General features: G+C 40.6%; 1 protein-coding gene across 1 annotated transcript in view; it reads left to right on the forward strand.

The window, feature by feature from the left end:
- LOC110053403 (uncharacterized) overlaps positions 1-20,434 on the forward strand; it is a 34,487-nt gene that overhangs the window by 5,467 nt on the left and 8,586 nt on the right. The window contains exons 4-5 of the mRNA XM_020759626.2: positions 143-256; positions 668-781. Coding sequence (XP_020615285.1) covers positions 143-256; positions 668-781 — 228 coding nt within the window. The remainder of the gene's footprint in view (positions 1-142; positions 257-667; positions 782-20,434) is intronic.

Consider the following 20,434-nt stretch of genomic DNA (forward strand, 5'->3'; position numbering starts at 1 on the left):
TTACATTTTGGGATTTTGACGACCTTCAATTGGTATTATTGTAAATTGAGAATGCCTTCGCAGTGTGCAAAGTTACTATTGCTGTTTTTGTTCCGGGCTATTGTCATTTGCTGTTTCCTTCCAATCTTATCTTCTAAAACAGATATCGATGACTGTGCAAGTCATCCATGTAAAAACAACGGGACCTGCACAGACCGAGTGAACGGATTCAACTGCACTTGCACACCAGGGTTTCATGGAACACAATGTGAAACAGGTAACCGTGGCAGATAGAATCACCAGCTGTTTAATAATAGGGTCGCAATGCGGATAATCAATCAACACCTAATCAAACAGTATATTCGCTGTTTGACAGCCACAGAAAAGGGGCACACAACGTGCTGATTTTTCACAGTGCATTTAAGACTATTCAAGTGCCCCGAAGCAACCAACAGATGGTAATTTTTTGGGGAAAACATTGCCAACCAGAAGACATACATATCACACCCTTCTGAAAACCACCTCTAGCTGATTGGAGGCCTCCTCTTAAAATATTAGTTTATTATATATTATTATTTTTATTTACGCTTAGAGGTGTGGCTCCAGGGTCATATGCACGACCTTGAATTGATATTCTCGATACGTCAGCTATTGAATTGTCTCTTTCCGATTTCATCTTCAAAAACAGACATCGATGACTGCGCAAGTCATCCCTGTGAGAACAACGGGATCTGCACAGATCGAGTGAACGGATTCAACTGCACGTGCGCACCATGGTTTAATGGAGCACAATGTGAAACAGGTAGCCGTAGCCAATAGCATCACGGACCGTTTAAAAATAGGGTCGCAATGCTGATAATCGATAATGGTAATAAACCGTTGCTTGCTTGTGAGTGGATTATGATGAAGATGCATATTTTAGGGACGTTTCCACTTCCTTTTTCAAACATGAAGTCAATAACGGAGCAGTAGGAGAGAAGTAACAGAGCAATAATAGAGCAGTAACAGAGCAATAACAAAGCAGTAACAGAGCAGTAACAGAGCAGTAACAGAGCAGTAACAGAGCAGTAACAGAGCAGTAACAGAGCAGTTACAGAGCAGTAACAGAGCAGTCAGAGAGCAGTGACAGAGCAGTGACAGAGCAGTAACAGAGCAGTAACAGAGCAGTAACAGAGTAGTAACAGAGCAGTCACAGAGCAGTAACAGAGCAGTCACAGAGCAGTCACAGAGCAGTAACAGAGCAGTAACAGAGCAGTAACAGAGCAGTAACAGAGCAGTAACAGAGCAGTAACAGAGCAGTAACAGAGCAGTAACAGAGCAGTAACAGAGCAGTAACAGAGCAGTAACAGAGCAGTAACAGAGCAGTAACAGAGCAGTAACAGAGCAGAAATAAAGTAGTAACAGAGAGGTAACAGAGCAGTAAAAGAGCAGTAACAGAGCAGTAACAGAGTAGTAACAGAGCAGTAACAGAGCAGTAACAGAGCAGTAACAGAGCAGTAACAGAGCAGTAACAGAGCAGTAACAGAGCAGTAACAGAGCAGAAATAGAGTAGTAACAGAGAGGTAACAGAGCAGTAACAGAACAGTAACACAGCAGTAACAGCACATCAACAGAGCAGTAACACAGTAGAAACAGGACAGTACCAGAACAATAACAGAATAGTAACAGAGTAGTTACAGAGCAGTAACAGAGCAGTAACAATGCTTCAACATAAATGTAACACGATTACTGTTAAATTGTCATTTAAACAAAGCGGAGGCGTCCTTTATTTAGAACTGATGCAGATAAGCTATAGGAAGATTCACTATTTTGACTAGATTGACCTGTTGCTGTTCTGTTACCGCTCTGTTCCACCGTTCTGTGTCTGCATTATTACTGCTCTGGTACTGCTTTGTTACTGCTCTGTTATTGCTCTTTGACTGTTCTTTTACTGCTCTGGAACTGTTCTGTTATTGTAGCCTGCGTAGCAAGCGTTTCCGTGGGGTTTGGTAACAAAGAAAGACCGAGGAGCCCCCCGAGGAACGGGATTTTCGGTGTTTTGTCTGCGCGGAAAATGGGGCGAGAACCAAAAAAAAAAGAAGGAGGGGGTGGGAGTGGGGAAGGAAGGAAACGCTTGCAGACAAACCCCTGGATTTTGAAAACCTCCGTTCGCCAGCGAACGGAGCTCGTGATTGGCTGGGCTAGTCCAACATTATTGACATGTGTCGATCAAAGGTATTTTAATATCTTTGAGTGCCAGACAAAAGGGGAAGACGCGTTCGAAGCTTGGTTACAAAACGCTTTAACTTTTCTCGCTGAACGAGGATTTAGTCGTCAGCTTCGACATTACGGTAGAAATCCTGTAATGCAATGCCGACGCTTTGGTTTTTCGAAGGCTGCACATTATTGCAGAAGCAGGCGCGACACAATTTGCAGCTGTTCCTTTAATTTTAACATCACTTTCTTGAACGCCACATTCGCTAAGGACAAGATAATAAACCAGGGGACAGAAAATTAGCACTACTGTGTGGGAAAACTTAGTGATTTCGTCTGGCTTGTTACAAGGCAACATGTTGTCGTAGGTACTGCGACATTTCATTAGAAGCATTTTTGTTGACAGCATTTAGAACCTCTGGGTACAATTCTGAATGATTTGTTACAGTGTTACTGTTAGCTGCGGCATGCCAGTTTTTGTCACATATTTGCCTTACCAAAAATTTAGTCGTCTCGTCGCGGGGAATTCTTACGAGGACATTTTATAAACAACTTTGACTTGGAGGTCTCCTAGGGGAAGATTATCTTTATTCAGTTACTGGTCAAGATTATCGTTACTTCTCCTCTCAGATGTTTGAAGCCTCTCCTGCTCAAATTCAAAGTTTGCCGAGGAGACTTTCCGTTGTTTGTTTTTGTTGCAGCGATAACAATCGAACCGATTTGCGGATCTGGCGTTTCCAGCAAACGCTTCTTTACTGGAATTGCCTTTGTGAGAGTTGACTTGCTAATTTTACTTTGTATCGATTCCTGGAAGAATGAATACAGTGATCCAAGATTTCGAATCATGCGAGCACAAGGATTACTAACGCGACTGGAATACTTCTCACAGTTTAACTTTCAGCCAGATTTGTGCTAAAACTTCACCCTTGCAGTCCTTCCTTTTAGACGGATTGAGTAGCTTGTTTAAAAATTACCAAATTTAATTCATCGAGATTTCTCCGTTCCCACCGTGCGCTCGTTGTTTCAGACATATTTTGACAAGTAAAGTTTATTTTGGTTCAAAGTTCACTTCCGCTATGGAAGGCTGAAGATTTTATTGGTTAATTTATGATAGCCGATGACAGCACGAAATCTCAGTGTCCGCGCTCAGGCATGAAAGGCCAAGTGGGCGGTTTTCAAAATCCAGGGGTTTGTCTGCAAGCGTTTCCTTCCTTCCTTCCCCTCCCCATCCCCCCTCTTTTACTCGCTCCATTTTTCGCGCTGTAATATTCTTTGCTCCCCAACACCACAGAAACGCTTGCTACGCAGGCTACTGTTATTGCTCTGTTACTGCTTTGTTACTTCTGTGTTACTGCTCTGTAACTGTTCTGCTGCTGCGTTAGCTGTTATTGGTCCGTTACCAGTCTGTTACTGCTCTGTTAATGCTGCTTATATTACTCTGTTTCTGGTCAGTGTTGCTTTTCTGGTCCTGTATTGTCCGACTTACGTTATTGCCTAGTACCTTGATCATTCGACTATAATAGGTAGGAATGCTCCTTCTGCTCCGTCTCTGCGCTGGACAAGCCCTCACCATCACCAACACGCTGTTCCGCATACCAGATCGTTTCAAAATAACATGGAGACATCCGCGCTGAAAGCACTTGTCCTTGCTGAACTATGCCAAAATCCGCCAACCTGACAGGAAAGACGTCGTTGTCACCAGAACAAAGCCTAGTGCAGACTACTGTTGGACAGATCACCGTCTACTGAACACATGCCTGAGAATGTCCATCCGAAGAAAGTCTAAGTTGAGTCAACATTACTTGCATGGAAGTTTCTAAGGTCGCGAGTGTTCGCATATCATTGGAATTCGCTCACTTTTTGCTGCCACCAGTTGTTCTTGATCTCTCTGACCTTGGTTTGATATTGTCTCTTGAGGTCTTGATATCGAGACTTGGGGTTCGTTCTCATGGGCCAGTCGTGCAAGACGTTTTGCGTCAATGAAAAGGATGATCTCTTGTTCGTTCTCATTAAACCAATCTTGATTTTTCCTCTTTGTAAAAACGAGAATGGAATCGCTGATTCGGAGATGCCCGATTTGAGTTCCAGTACTATTCCACAGATTGAGGGTCGATTGGCTTGGTAATTAGCTTTTCACAGGTAGTTCTTTCGTACCCGTCACAGATGGTAGAGGTTTTGGAGACATCAAATTTCCGTTTGAGCAAAAAAACAGCCCTACGGTCCATCACGTACAGCAACTGGAACCCTCCTTGCCGCGGACTCCACAACCATCCTGACGGATCCTCTTGACATCATCGAACGTTGGAGTGAACACTTTGCTATGCAACTGAAACAGGAATCCACTGTTGCAGAAGATTTCCTGGGATATGTCCCATCTCATCTCCTTCAACCCTGGATGAGTCAACCACAATCTCTTGTGGAGTTTGAGAGAGCAATGAAGAGAATGCCACCAAGAAATTCCCTGGTCCTGACAACATCTCATACAAACTGATTCAGCGTGGTGGCCTTCCGCTGAAGAGCCGCCTGTTTAGTCTCATCCTGAGAATGTGGGAAAGTGAGCAAGTTCCGAAAATCTCAAAGACGCCGTTGTTATCGCCTTCTTCAAGAAAGGCGATCGAAAAGCCCGTGGAAACTATCGTGGCATTTCTCTTTTCTCGAAGCTGGTAAGATTTTTGCTAGGATCCTCTTTAAAAGGCTGCAAGTTGTCGCAGAGGAAACCCTCCGTGAGTCCCAGTATGGCTTCCGAAGAACACGTGGTACCATCAACATGATCTTCTACGCCAGACAAATACAAGAAAAGAACAGAGAGAAGCAGATACCTCTACTTTTTGTATTTTACGATATGGAGAAAGCTTTTGGCAAGGTCCCAGGAACGGCCATGTACTGGTCCTCCGAAGACTGGAATGTCCAGATCACTTAGTAGGCCTGGTCCGCGCTCTGCATGAAGGTATGCCTGGACGTGTGTTCCATGGCAACAGGCTGACTGAAGAGTACCCCATTACATCGTGATTAAAGCAGAGCTGCGTCCTCACGCCTACACTGTCCTTCCTGTACCCAGTCGCTATGCTCCATGGTATTCCGCCTAACAACCATGGCGCCGACTTCTGGTATCGCCTAGACCAAGCCATCTTCAACACCTCAAAACTCCGATCACGAGGACATACCTGCACCAGATCCATCACAGAGCTCCAATACGCAGATGACACCTCTTTTAGTCTTCAACATCTCCATTGGTGAAACCCACTTCGAGCAGGTTGACCACTTCCTATACCTCAGAAGCATTTTGTCATCTAACTGCACTGCCGAGAAAGACGTTGACCACCGAATCAGAGGTGCACACACTACATTTTGCTAAAATTATAAGAGTCTCCAAGAACGAAGACCTCAGCCAAACCCCCAAATTCATGCTCTACCAAGCGGTTGTCATTCCCGCTCTGCTCTACGGCTGCGAGGCCTGGATACTGTACCAGAAGGACCTAAAGAAACTCGAGCAATTCCGCCAACGTAAGTTTCGCTCCATTCTCAACATCAAATGGGACGACTACATCACAAACATCTCCGTCCTGGAGCAGGCCAACCCTGATAGTGTTGAGATCATGAAACATCAGCTCCCCTGGTCTGATTAAATCGCCAGGATGAGCGATGCTCGCTTGCCGAGACAACTTCTCTGCGTTTAGCTGACCACCGGCTTACGTCCAAGAGGACGACTTCTCCTCCGCTACAAAGATCACCTCAAAGCTACATACTTTCGAGAAAACTGGAATTGATCCAAGGACATGGGAGACAACAGCAGCAAATCGATCCGGCTGGAGAGAATCCATTTCCACCGGGACTGCCATGTTTGAAGCCGAATTGAGGCGCAAAGCCGAACAGAAACGTGGAGGACAAAAGTGCCGCCTTGCAGCCTCTTGTACACCGCCCACCTTCCCGAGCCGTCACTGCCCTCGCAGATTCTATGCAAGGTTTGGCCTGCTCAACCACCTCCGAGGCCATCAAAGAAGAGGGACCGTACTGATCGAAGAAATTTATGCTCGGACACGACCCAACGCCGACGATGATTGCTCTTAGGACTGCTCTGTTACTGTCCCATTACTGCTCTGTTACTGCTCTATTACTGCTCTGTTACTTCTTTATTACTGCTCTGTTACTGTTCTGGTTTGTTGTATACAGCTTTTTATCTTTTACTACATATATTGTAAATGGTTTTAGGACTTTTTTTTGTTAATTTAATTCAATTTCTGGTGTCCAGGGTACCCCTTGCTAACAGCATTTGCTGATGGTTTTATCCTGATTAAATGTGCTTATATCATCACCATCATCATCATATTACTATAACTATTACTATTACCATTATTATTACTATTACTGTCACTGTTACGATTACTGTTTCTGTTCCTGTTCCCGTGCCTGTTCCCGTGCCTGTTCCCGTTCCTGTTCCTTTTCCTGTTCCTGTTCCTGTTCCTGTTGTTGCTCCTGTAACTGTAACTGTAACTGTAACTGTAACTGTAACTGTAACTGTAACTGTAACTGTTACTGTAACTGTAACTGTTACTGTTACTGTTACTGTTACTGTAACTGTTACTGTTACTGTTACTGTTACTGTGACTGTTACTGTTACTGTTACTGCTACTGTTACTGTTACTGTTACTGTTACTGTTACTGTTACTGTTACTGTTACTGTTACTGTTACTGTTACTGTTACTGTTACTGCTACTGTTACTGTTACTGCTACTGTTACTGTTACTGTTACTGTTACTGTTACTGCTACTGTTACTGTTACTGTTACTGTTACTGTTACTGTTACTGTTACTGTTACTGTTACTGTTACTGTTACTGTTACTGTTACTGCTACTGTTACTGTTACTGCTACTGTTACTGTTACTGTTTCTGTTCCTGTTCCCGTGCCTGTTCCCGTTCCTGTTCCCGTTCCTGTTCCTTTTCCTGTTCCTGTTCCTGTTCCTGTTGTTGCTCCTGTAACTGTAACTGTAACTGTTACTGTAACTGTTACTGCTACTGTTACTGTTACCGTTACCGTTACCGTTACCGTTACCGTTACCGTTACTGTTACTGTTACTGTTACTGTTACTGTTACTGTTACTGTTACTGTTACTGTTACTGTTACTGTTACTGTAACTGTAACTGTAACTGTAACTGTTACTGTTACTGTTACTGTTACTGTTACTGTTACTGTTACTGTTACTGTTACTGTTACTGTTACTGTTACTGTTACTGTTACTGTTACTGTTACTGTTACTGTTACTGTTACTGTTACTGTTACTGTTACTGTTACTGTTACTCCTACTGTTACTGTTACTGCTACTGTTACTGTTACTGTTTCTGTTCCTGTTCCCGTGCCTGTTCCCGTTCCTGTTCCCGTTCCTGTTCCTTTTCCTGTTCCTGTTCCTGTTCCTGTTGTTGCTCCTGTAACTGTAACTGTAACTGTTACTGTAACTGTTACTGTTACTGTTACTGTTACCGTTACCGTTACCGTTACTGTTACTGTTACTGTTACTGTTACTGTTACTGTTACTGTTACTGTTACTGTTACTGTAACTGTAACTGTAACTGTAACTGTTACTGTTACTGTTACTGTTACTGTTACTGTTACTGTTACTGTTACTGTTACTGTTACTGTTACTGTTACTGTTACTGTTACTGTTACTGTAACTGTTACTGCTACTGTTACTGTTACTGCTACTGTTACTGTTACTGTTTCTGTTCCTGTTCCCGTGCCTGTTCCCGTTCCTGTTCCCGTTCCTGTTCCTTTTCCTGTTCCTGTTCCTGTTCCTGTTGTTGCTCCTGTAACTGTAACTGTAACTGTAACTGTAACTGTAACTGTTACTGTAACTGTAACCGTTACCGTTACCGTTACCGTTACCGTTACTGTTACTGTTACTGTTACTGTTACTGTTACTGTTACTGTTACTGTTACTGTAACTGTAACTGTAACTGTAACTGTTACTGTTACTGTTACTGTTACTGTTACTGTTACTGTTACTGTTACTGTTACTGTTACTGTTACTGTTACTGTTACTGTTACTGTTACTGTTACTGTTACTGTTACTGTTACTCCTACTGTTACTGTTACTGCTACTGTTACTGTTACTGTTTCTGTTCCTGTTCCCGTGCCTGTTCCCGTTCCTGTTCCCGTTCCTGTTCCTTTTCCTGTTCCTGTTCCTGTTCCTGTTGTTGCTCCTGTAACTGTAACTGTAACTGTTACTGTAACTGTTACTGTTACTGTTACTGTTACCGTTACCGTTACCGTTACCGTTACCGTTACTGTTACTGTTACTGTTACTGTTACTGTTACTGTTACTGTTACTGTTACTGTTACTGTTACTGTTACTGTTACTGTTACTGTTACTGTTACTGTAACTGTAACTGTAACTGTAACTGTTACTGTTACTGTTACTGTTACTGTTACTGTTACTGTTACTGTTACTGTTACTGTTACTGTTACTGTTACTGTTACTGTTACTGTTACTGTTACTGTTACTGTTACTGTTACTCCTACTGTTACTGTTACTGCTACTGTTACTGTTACTGTTTCTGTTCCTGTTCCCGTGCCTGTTCCCGTTCCTGTTCCCGTTCCTGTTCCTTTTCCTGTTCCTGTTCCTGTTCCTGTTGTTGCTCCTGTAACTGTAACTGTAACTGTTACTGTAACTGTTACTGTTACTGTTACTGTTACCGTTACCGTTACCGTTACCGTTACTGTTACTGTTACTGTTACTGTTACTGTTACTGTTACTGTTACTGTTACTGTTACTGTTACTGTTACTGTTACTGTAACTGTAACTGTAACTGTAACTGTTACTGTTACTGTTACTGTTACTGTTACTGTTACTGTTACTGTTACTGTTACTGTTACTGTTACTGTTACTGTTACTGTTACTGTTACTGTTACTGTTACTGTTACTGTTACTGTTACTGTTACTGTTACTGTTACTGTTACTGTTACTGTTACTGTTACTGTTACTGTTACTGTTACTGTTACTGTTACTGTTACTCCTACTGTTACTGTTACTGCTACTGTTACTGTTACTGTTTCTGTTCCTGTTCCCGTGCCTGTTCCCGTTCCTGTTCCCGTTCCTGTTCCTTTTCCTGTTCCTGTTCCTGTTCCTGTTGTTGCTCCTGTAACTGTAACTGTAACTGTTACTGTAACTGTTACTGTTACTGTTACTGTTACCGTTACCGTTACCGTTACCGTTACCGTTACTGTTACTGTTACTGTTACTGTTACTGTTACTGTTACTGTTACTGTTACTGTTACTGTTACTGTTACTGTTACTGTTACTGTTACTGTAACTGTAACTGTAACTGTAACTGTTACTGTTACTGTTACTGTTACTGTTACTGTTACTGTTACTGTTACTGTTACTGTTACTGTTACTGTTACTGTTACTGTTACTGTTACTGTTACTGTTACTCCTACTGTTACTGTTACTGCTACTGTTACTGTTACTGTTTCTGTTCCTGTTCCTGTTCCCGTGCCTGTTCCCGTTCCTGTTCCCGTTCCTGTTCCTTTTCCTGTTCCTGTTCCTGTTCCTGTTGTTGCTCCTGTAACTGTAACTGTAACTGTTACTGTAACTGTTACTGTTACTGTTACTGTTACCGTTACCGTTACCGTTACCGTTACTGTTACTGTTACTGTTACTGTTACTGTTACTGTTACTGTTACTGTTACTGTTACTGTTACTGTTACTGTTACTGTTACTGTAACTGTAACTGTAACTGTAACTGTTACTGTTACTGTTACTGTTACTGTTACTGTTACTGTTACTGTTACTGTTACTGTTACTGTTACTGTTACTGTTACTGTTACTGTTACTGTTACTGTTACTGTTACTGTTACTGTTACTGTTACTGTTACTGTTACTGTTACTGTTACTGTTACTGTTACTGTTACTGTTACTGTTACTGTTACTGTTACTGTTACTGTTACTGTTACTGTTACTCCTACTGTTACTGTTACTGCTACTGTTACTGTTACTGTTTCTGTTCCTGTTCCCGTGCCTGTTCCCGTTCCTGTTCCCGTTCCTGTTCCTTTTCCTGTTCCTGTTCCTGTTCCTGTTGTTGCTCCTGTAACTGTAACTGTAACTGTTACTGTAACTGTTACTGTTACTGTTACTGTTACCGTTACCGTTACCGTTACCGTTACTGTTACTGTTACTGTTACTGTTACTGTTACTGTTACTGTTACTGTTACTGTTACTGTTACTGTAACTGTAACTGTAACTGTAACTGTTACTGTTACTGTTACTGTTACTGTTACTGTTACTGTTACTGTTACTGTTACTGTTACTGTTACTGTTACTGTTACTGTAACTGTTACTGCTACTGTTACTGTTACTGCTACTGTTACTGTTACTGTTTCTGTTCCTGTTCCCGTGCCTGTTCCCGTTCCTGTTCCCGTTCCTGTTCCTTTTCCTGTTCCTGTTCCTGTTCCTGTTGTTGCTCCTGTAACTGTAACTGTAACTGTAACTGTAACTGTAACTGTTACTGTAACTGTAACCGTTACCGTTACCGTTACCGTTACCGTTACTGTTACTGTTACTGTTACTGTTACTGTTACTGTTACTGTTACTGTTACTGTTACTGTTACTGTAACTGTAACTGTAACTGTAACTGTTACTGTTACTGTTACTGTTACTGTTACTGTTACTGTTACTGTTACTGTTACTGTTACTGTTACTGTTACTGTTACTGTTACTGTTACTGTTACTGTTACTGTTACTGTTACTGTTACTGTTACTGTTACTGTTACTCCTACTGTTACTGTTACTGCTACTGTTACTGTTACTGTTTCTGTTCCTGTTCCCGTGCCTGTTCCCGTTCCTGTTCCCGTTCCTGTTCCTTTTCCTGTTCCTGTTCCTGTTCCTGTTGTTGCTCCTGTAACTGTAACTGTAACTGTTACTGTAACTGTTACTGTTACTGTTACTGTTACCGTTACCGTTACCGTTACCGTTACTGTTACTGTTACTGTTACTGTTACTGTTACTGTTACTGTTACTGTTACTGTTACTGTAACTGTAACTGTAACTGTAACTGTTACTGTTACTGTTACTGTTACTGTTACTGTTACTGTTACTGTTACTGTTACTGTTACTGTTACTGTTACTGTTACTGTAACTGTTACTGCTACTGTTACTGTTACTGCTACTGTTACTGTTACTGTTTCTGTTCCTGTTCCCGTGCCTGTTCCCGTTCCTGTTCCCGTTCCTGTTCCTTTTCCTGTTCCTGTTCCTGTTCCTGTTGTTGCTCCTGTAACTGTAACTGTAACTGTAACTGTAACTGTAACTGTTACTGTAACTGTAACTGTTACTGTTACTGTTACTGTTACTGTTACTGTTACTGTTACTGTTACTGTTACTGTTACTGTTACTGTTACTGTTACTGTTACTGCTACTGTTACTGTTACTGTTACTGTTACTGTTACTGTTACTGTTACTGTTACTGTTACTGCTACTGTTACTGTTACTGTTACTGTTACTGTTACTGTTACTGTTACTGTTACTGTTACTGCTACTGTTACTGTTACTGCTACTGTTACTGTTACTGTTTCTGTTCCTGTTCCCGTGCCTGTTCCCGTTCCTGTTCCCGTTCCTGTTCCTTTTCCTGTTCCTGTTCCTGTTCCTGTTGTTGCTCCTGTAACTGTAACTGTAACTGTAACTGTAACTGTAACTGTAACTGTAACTGTAACTGTAACTGTAACTGTAACTGTAACTGTAACTGTTACTGTAACTGTAACTGTTACTGTTACTGTTACTGTTACTGTTACTGTTACTGTTACTGTTACTGTTACTGTTACTGCTACTGTTACTGTTACTGTTACTGTTACTGTTACTGTTACTGTTACTGTTACTGTTACTGTTACTGTTACTGTTACTGTTACTGCTACTGTTACTGTTACTGCTACTGTTACTGTTACTGTTTCTGTTCCTGTTCCCGTGCCTGTTCCCGTTCCTGTTCCCGTTCCTGTTCCTTTTCCTGTTCCTGTTCCTGTTCCTGTTGTTGCTCCTGTAACTGTAACTGTAACTGTAACTGTTACTGTAACTGTTACTGTTACTGTTACTGTTACTGTTACTGTTACTGTTACTGTTACTGTTACTGTTACTGTTACTGTTACTGTTACTGTTACTGTTACTGTTACTGTTACTGTTACTGTTACTGCTACTGCTACTGCTACTGCTACTGTTACTGTTACTGTTACTGTTACTGTTACTGTTACTGTTACTGTTACTGTTACTGTTACTGTTACCGTTACCGTTACCGTTACCGTTACCGTTACTGTTACTGTTACTGTTACTGTTACTGTTACTGTTACTGTTACTGTTACTGTAACTGTAACTGTAACTGTAACTGTTACTGTTACTGTTACTGTTACTGTTACTGTTACTGTTACTGTTACTGTTACTGTTACTGTTACTGTTACTGTAACTGTTACTGCTACTGTTACTGTTACTGTTACTGCTACTGTTACTGTTACTGTTTCTGTTCCTGTTCCCGTGCCTGTTCCCGTTCCTGTTCCCGTTCCTGTTCCTTTTCCTGTTCCTGTTCCTGTTCCTGTTGTTGCTCCTGTAACTGTAACTGTAACTGTAACTGTAACTGTAACTGTTACTGTAACTGTAACTGTTACTGTTACTGTTACTGTTACTGTTACTGTTACTGTTACTGTTACTGTTACTGTTACTGTTACTGTTACTGTTACTGTTACTGTTACTGTTACTGTTACTGTTACTGTTACTGTTACTGCTACTGTTACTGTTACTGTTACTGTTACTGTTACTGTTACTGTTACTGTTACTGTTACTGTTACTGCTACTGTTACTGTTACTGTTACTGTTACTGTTACTGTTACTGTTACTGTTACTGTTACTGTTACTGCTACTGTTACTGTTACTGCTACTGTTACTGTTACTGTTACTGTTTCTGTTCCTGTTCCCGTGCCTGTTCCCGTTCCTGTTCCCGTTCCTGTTCCTTTTCCTGTTCCTGTTCCTGTTCCTGTTGTTGCTCCTGTAACTGTAACTGTAACTGTAACTGTAACTGTAACTGTAACTGTAACTGTAACTGTAACTGTTACTGTAACTGTAACTGTTACTGTTACTGTTACTGTTACTGTTACTGTTACTGTTACTGTTACTGTTACTGTTACTGTTACTGTTACTGTTACTGTTACTGTTACTGTTACTGTTACTGTTACTGTTACTGCTACTGTTACTGTTACTGTTACTGTTACTGTTACTGTTACTGTTACTGTTACTGTTACTGTTACTGTTACTGTTACTGTTACTGCTACTGTTACTGTTACTGTTTCTGTTCCTGTTCCCGTGCCTGTTCCCGTTCCTGTTCCCGTTCCTGTTCCTTTTCCTGTTCCTGTTCCTGTTCCTGTTGTTGCTCCTGTAACTGTAACTGTAACTGTAACTGTTACTGTAACTGTTACTGTTACTGTTACTGTTACTGTTACTGTTACTGTTACTGTTACTGTTACTGTTACTGTTACTGTTACTGTTACTGTTACTGTTACTGTTACTGTTACTGTTACTGCTACTGCTACTGCTACTGCTACTGTTACTGTTACTGTTACTGTTACTGTTACTGTTACGGTTACTGTTACTGTTACTGTTACTGTTACTGTTACTGCTACTGCTACTGTTACTGTTACTGTTACTGTTACTGTTACTGTTACTGTTACTGTTACTGTTACTGTTACTGTTACTGTTACTGCTACTGTTACTGTTACTGCTACTGTTACTGTTACTGTTTCTGTTCCTGTTCCCGTTCCTGTTCCCGTTCCTGTTCCTTTTCCTGTTCCTGTTCCTGTTCCTGTTGTTGCTCCTGTAACTGTAACTGTAACTGTTACTGTAACTGTTACTGTTACTGTTACTGTTACCGTTACCGTTACCGTTACCGTTACTGTTACTGTTACTGTTACTGTTACTGTTACCGTTACCGTTACCGTTACCGTTACCGTTACTGTTACTGTTACTGTTACTGTTACTGTTACTGTTACTGTTACTGTTACTGTTACTGTTACTGTTACTGTTACTGTTACTGTTACTGTTACTGTTACTGTTACTGTTACTGTTACTGTTACTGTTACTCCTACTGTTACTGTTACTGCTACTGTTACTGTTACTGTTTCTGTTCCTGTTCCCGTGCCTGTTCCCGTTCCTGTTCCCGTTCCTGTTCCTTTTCCTGTTCCTGTTCCTGTTCCTGTTGTTGCTCCTGTAACTGTAACTGTAACTGTTACTGTAACTGTTACTGTTACTGTTACTGTTACCGTTACCGTTACCGTTACCGTTACTGTTACTGTTACTGTTACTGTTACTGTTACTGTTACTGTTACTGTTACTGTTACTGTTACTGTAACTGTAACTGTAACTGTAACTGTTACTGTTACTGTTACTGTTACTGTTACTGTTACTGTTACTGTTACTGTTACTGTTACTGTTACTGTTACTGTAACTGTTACTGCTACTGTTACTGTTACTGCTACTGTTACTGTTACTGTTTCTGTTCCTGTTCCCGTGCCTGTTCCCGTTCCTGTTCCCGTTCCTGTTCCTTTTCCTGTTCCTGTTCCTGTTCCTGTTGTTGCTCCTGTAACTGTAACTGTAACTGTAACTGTAACTGTAACTGTTACTGTAACTGTAACTGTTAGTGTTACTGTTACTGTTACTGTTACTGTTACTGTTACTGTTACTGTTACTGTTACTGTTACTGTTACTGTTACTGTTACTGTTACTGTTACTGTTACTGTTACTGTTACTGTTACTGTTACTGTTACTGTTACTGTTACTGTTACTGCTACTGTTACTGTTACTGTTACTGTTACTGTTACTGTTACTGTTACTGCTACTGTTACTGTTACTGTTACTGTTACTGTTACTGTTACTGTTACTGTTACTGTTACTGTTACTGCTACTGTTACTGTTACTGCTACTGTTACTGTTACTGTTTCTGTTCCTGTTCCCGTGCCTGTTCCCGTTCCTGTTCCCATTCCTGTTCCTTTTCCTGTTCCTGTTCCTGTTCCTGTTGTTGCTCCTGTAACTGTAACTGTAACTGTAACTGTAACTGTAACTGTAACTGTAACTGTAACTGTAACTGTAACTGTAACTGTAACTGTAACTGTAACTGTTACTGTAACTGTAACTGTTACTGTTACTGTTACTGTTACTGTTACTGTTACTGTTACTGTTACTGTTACTGCTACTGTTACTGTTACTGTTACTGTTACTGTTACTGTTACTGTTACTGTTACTGTTACTGTTACTGTTACTGTTACTGCTACTGTTACTGTTACTGCTACTGTTACTGTTACTGTTTCTGTTCCTGTTCCCGTGCCTGTTCCCGTTCCTGTTCCCGTTCCTGTTCCTTTTCCTGTTCCTGTTCCTGTTCCTGTTGTTGCTCCTGTAACTGTAACTGTAACTGTAACTGTTACTGTAACTGTTACTGTTACTGTTACTGTTACTGTTACTGTTACTGTTACTGTTACTGTTACTGTTACTGTTACTGTTACTGTTACTGTTACTGTTACTGTTACTGTTACTGTTACTGTTACTGTTACTGTTACTGTTACTGTTACTGTTACTGTTACTGCTACTGCTACTGCTACTGCTACTGTTACTGTTACTGTTACTGTTACTGTTACTGTTACTGTTACTGTTACTGTTACTGTTACTGTTACTGTTACTGTTACTGTTACTGTTACTGTTACTGTTACTGCTACTGTTACTGTTACTGTTACTGTTACTGTTACTGTTACTGTTACTGTTACTGTTACTGTTACTGTTACTGCTACTGTTACTGTTACTGCTACTGTTACTGTTACTGTTTCTGTTCCTGTTCCCGTTCCTGTTCCCGTTCCTGTTCCTTTTCCTGTTCCTGTTCCTGTTCCTGTTGTTGCTCCTGTAACTGTAACTGTAACTGTTACTGTAACTGTTACTGTTACTGTTACTGTTACCGTTACCGTTACCGTTACCGTTACTGTTACTGTTACTGTTACTGTTACTGTTACTGTTACTGTTACTGTTACTGTTACTGTTACTGTTACTGTTACTGTTACTGTTACTGTAACTGTAACTGTAACTGTAACTGTTACTGTTACTGTTACTGTTACTGTTACTGTTACTGTTACTGTTACTCTTACTGTTACTGTTACTGTTACTGTTACTGTTACTGTTACTGTTACTGTTACTGTTACTGTTACTGTTACTGTTACTGTTACTGTTACTGTTACTGTTACTGTTACTGTTACTGCTACTGTTACTGTTACTGCTACTGTTACTGTTACTGTTTCTGTTCCTGTTCCCGTGCCTGTTCCCGTTCCTGTTCCCGTTCCTGTTCCTTTTCCTGTTCCTGTTCCTGTTCCTGTTGTTGCTCCTGTAACTGTAACTGTAACTGTTACTGTAACTGTTACTGTTACCGTTACCGTTACCGTTACCGTTACCGTTACTGTTACTGTTACTGTTACTGTTACTGTTACTGTTACTGTTACTGTAACTGTAACTGTAACTGTAACTGTTACTGTTACTGTTACTGTTACTGTTACTGTTACTGTTACTGTTACTGTTACTGTTACTGTTACTGTTACTGTTACTGTTACTGTTACTGTTACTGTTACTGTTACTGTTACTGTTACTGTTACTGTTACTGTTACTGTTACTGTTACTGTTACTGTTACTGTTACTGTTACTGTTACTGTTACTGTTACTGTTACTGTTACTGTTACTGTTACTGTTACTGTTACTGTTACTGTTACTGTTACTGTTACTGTTACTGTTACTGTTACTGTTACTGTTACTGTTACTGTTACTGTTACTGTTACTGTTACTGTTACTGTTACTGTTACTGTAACTGTTACTGCTACTGTTACTGTTACTGCTACTGTTACTATTACTGTTTCTGTTCCTGTTCCCGTGCCTGTTCCCGTTCCTGTTCCCGTTCCTGTTCCCGTTCCTGTTCCTTTTCCTGTTCCTGTTCCTGTTCCTGTTGTTGCTCCTGTAACTGTAACTGTAACTGTAACTGTAACTGTAACTGTAACTGTAACTGTTACTGTAACTGTAACTGTTACTGTTACTGTTACTGTTACTGTTACTGTTACTGTTACTGTTACTGTTACTGTTACTGTTACTGTTACTGTTACTGTTACTGTTACTGTTACTGTTACTGTTACTGTTACTGTTACTGTTACTGTTACTGTTACTGCTACTGTTACTGTTACTGTTACTGTTACTGCTACTGTTACTGTTACTGCTACTGTTACTGTTACTGTTTCTGTTCCTGTTCCCGTGCCTGTTCCCGTTCCTGTTCCCGTTCCTGTTCCTTTTCCTGTTCCTGTTCCTGTTCCTGTTGTTGCTCCTGTAACTGTAACTGTAACTGTTACTGTAACTGTTACTGTTACTGTTACTGTTACCGTTACCGTTACCGTTACCGTTACCGTTACTGTTACTGTTACTGTTACTGTTACTGTTACTGTTACTGTTACTGTTACTGTTACTGTTACTGTTACTGTTACTGTTACTGTTACTGTTACTGTTACTGTTACTGTTACGGTTACTGCTACTGTTACTGTTACTGCTACTGTTACTGTTACTGTTTCTGTTCCTGTTCCCGTGCCTGTTCCCGTTCCTGTTCCCGTTCCTGTTCCTTTTCCTGTTCCTGTTCCTGTTCCTGTTCCTGTTGTTGCTCCTGTAACTGTAACTGTAACTGTAACTGTTACTGTAACTGTTACTGTTACTGTTACTGTTACTGTTACTGTTGCTGTTGCTGTTGCTGTTACTGTTACTGTTACTGTTACTGTTACTGTTACTGTTACTGTTACTGTTACTGTTACTGTTACTGTTACTGTTACTGTTACTGTTACTGTTACTGTTACTGTTACTGCTACTGTTACTGTTACTGCTACTGTTACTGTTACTGTTTCTGTTCCTGTTCCCGTGCCTGTTCCCGTTCCTGTTCCCGTTCCTGTTCCTTTTCCTGTTCCTGTTCCTGTTCCTGTTGTTGCTCCTGTAACTGTAACTGTAACTGTTACTGTAACTGTTACTGTTACTGTTACTGTTACCGTTACCGTTACCGTTACCGTTACCGTTACCGTTACCGTTACCGTTACCGTTACTGTTACTGTTACTGTTACTGTTACTGTTACTGTTACTGTTACTGTTACTGTTACTGTTACTGTTACTGTTACTGTTACTGTTACTGTTACTGTTACTGTTACTGTTACTGTTACTGTTACTGTTACTGTTACTGCTACTGCTACTGCTACTGCTACTGTTACTGTTACTGTTACTGTTACTGTTACTGTTACTGTTACTGTTACTGTTACTGTTACTGTTACTGTTACTGTTACTGTTACTGTTACTGCTACTGTTACTGTTACTGTTACTGTTACTGTTACTGTTACTGTTACTGTTACTGTTACTGTTACTGTTACTGTTACTGTTACTGCTACTGTTACTGTTACTGCTACTGTTACTGTTACTGTTTCTGTTCCTGTTCCCGTTCCTGTTCCCGTTCCTGTTCCTTTTCCTGTTCCTGTTCCTGTTCCTGTTGTTGCTCCTGTAACTGTAACTGTAACTGTAACTGTAACTGTAACTGTAACTGTAACTGTAACTGTAACTGTAACTGTTACTGTAACTGTAACTGTTACTGTTACTGTTACTGTTACTGTTACTGTTACTGTTACTGTTACTGTTACTGTTACTGTTACTGTTACTGTTACTGTTACTGTTACTGTTACTGTTACTGTTACTGTTACTGTAACTGTAACTGTAACTGTAACTGTTACTGTTACTGTTACTGTTACTGTTACTGTTACTGTTACTGTTACTGTTACTGTTACTGTTACTGTTACTGTTACTGTTACTGTTACTGTTACTGTTACTGTTACTGTTACTGTTACTGTTACTGTTACTGTTACTGTTACTGTTACTGTTACTGTTACTGTTACTGCTACTGTTACTGTTACTGCTACTGTTACTGTTACTGTTTCTGTTCCTGTTCCCGTGCCTGTTCCCGTTCCTGTTCCCGTTCCTGTTCCTTTTCCTGTTCCTGTTCCTGTTCCTGTTGTTGCTCCTGTAACTGTAACTGTAACTGTTACTGTAACTGTTACTGTTACCGTTACCGTTACCGTTACCGTTACCGTTACTGTTACTGTTACTGTTACTGTTACTGTTACTGTTACTGTTACTGTAACTGTAACTGTAACTGTAACTGTTACTGTTACTGTTACTGTTACTGTTACTGTTACTGTTACTGTTACTGTTACTGTTACTGTTACTGTTACTGTTACTGTTACTGTTACTGTTACTGTTACTGTTACTGTTACTGTTACTGTTACTGTTACTGTTACTGTTACTGTTACTGTTACTGTTACTGTTACTGTTACTGTTACTGTTACTGTTACTGTTACTGTTACTGTTACTGTTACTGTTACTGTTACTGTTACTGTTACTGTTACTGTTACTGTTACTGTTACTGTTACTGTTACTGTAACTGTTACTGCTACTGTTACTGTTACTGCTACTGTTACTATTACTGTTTCTCTTCCTGTTCCCGTGCCTGTTCCCGTTCCTGTTCCCGTTCCTGTTCCCGTTCCTGTTCCTTTTCCTGTTCCTGTTCCTGTTCCTGTTGTTGCTCCTGTAACTGTAACTGTAACTGTAACTGTAACTGTAACTGTTACTGTAACTGTAACTGTTACTGTTACTGTTACTGTTACTGTTACTGTTACTGTTACTGTTACTGTTACTGTTACTGTTACTGTTACTGTTACTGTTACTGCTACTGTTACTGTTACTGTTACTGTTACTGCTACTGTTACTGTTACTGCTACTGTTACTGTTACTGTTTCTGTTCCTGTTCCCGTGCCTGTTCCCGTTCCTGTTCCCGTTCCTGTTCCTTTTCCTGTTCCTGTTCCTGTTCCTGTTGTTGCTCCTGTAACTGTAACTGTAACTGTTACTGTAACTGTTACTGTTACTGTTACTGTTACCGTTACCGTTACCGTTACCGTTACCGTTACCGTTACTGTTACTGTTACTGTTACTGTTACTGTTACTGTTACTGTTACTGTTACTGTTACTGTTACTGTTACTGTTACTGTTACTGTTACTGTTACTGTTACTGCTACTGTTACTGTTACTGCTACTGTTACTGTTACTGTTTCTGTTCCTGTTCCCGTGCCTGTTCCCGTTCCTGTTCCCGTTCCTGTTCCTTTTCCTGTTCCTGTTCCTGTTCCTGTTCCTGTTGTTGCTCCTGTAACTGTAAC

The sequence above is a fragment of the Orbicella faveolata genome, unplaced genomic scaffold (genome assembly GCF_042242905.1).
Source record: "Orbicella faveolata isolate gen_17 unplaced genomic scaffold, um_ofav_v1 contig_34, whole genome shotgun sequence".
Classification (NCBI taxonomy): Eukaryota; Metazoa; Cnidaria; class Anthozoa; order Scleractinia; family Merulinidae; genus Orbicella; species Orbicella faveolata.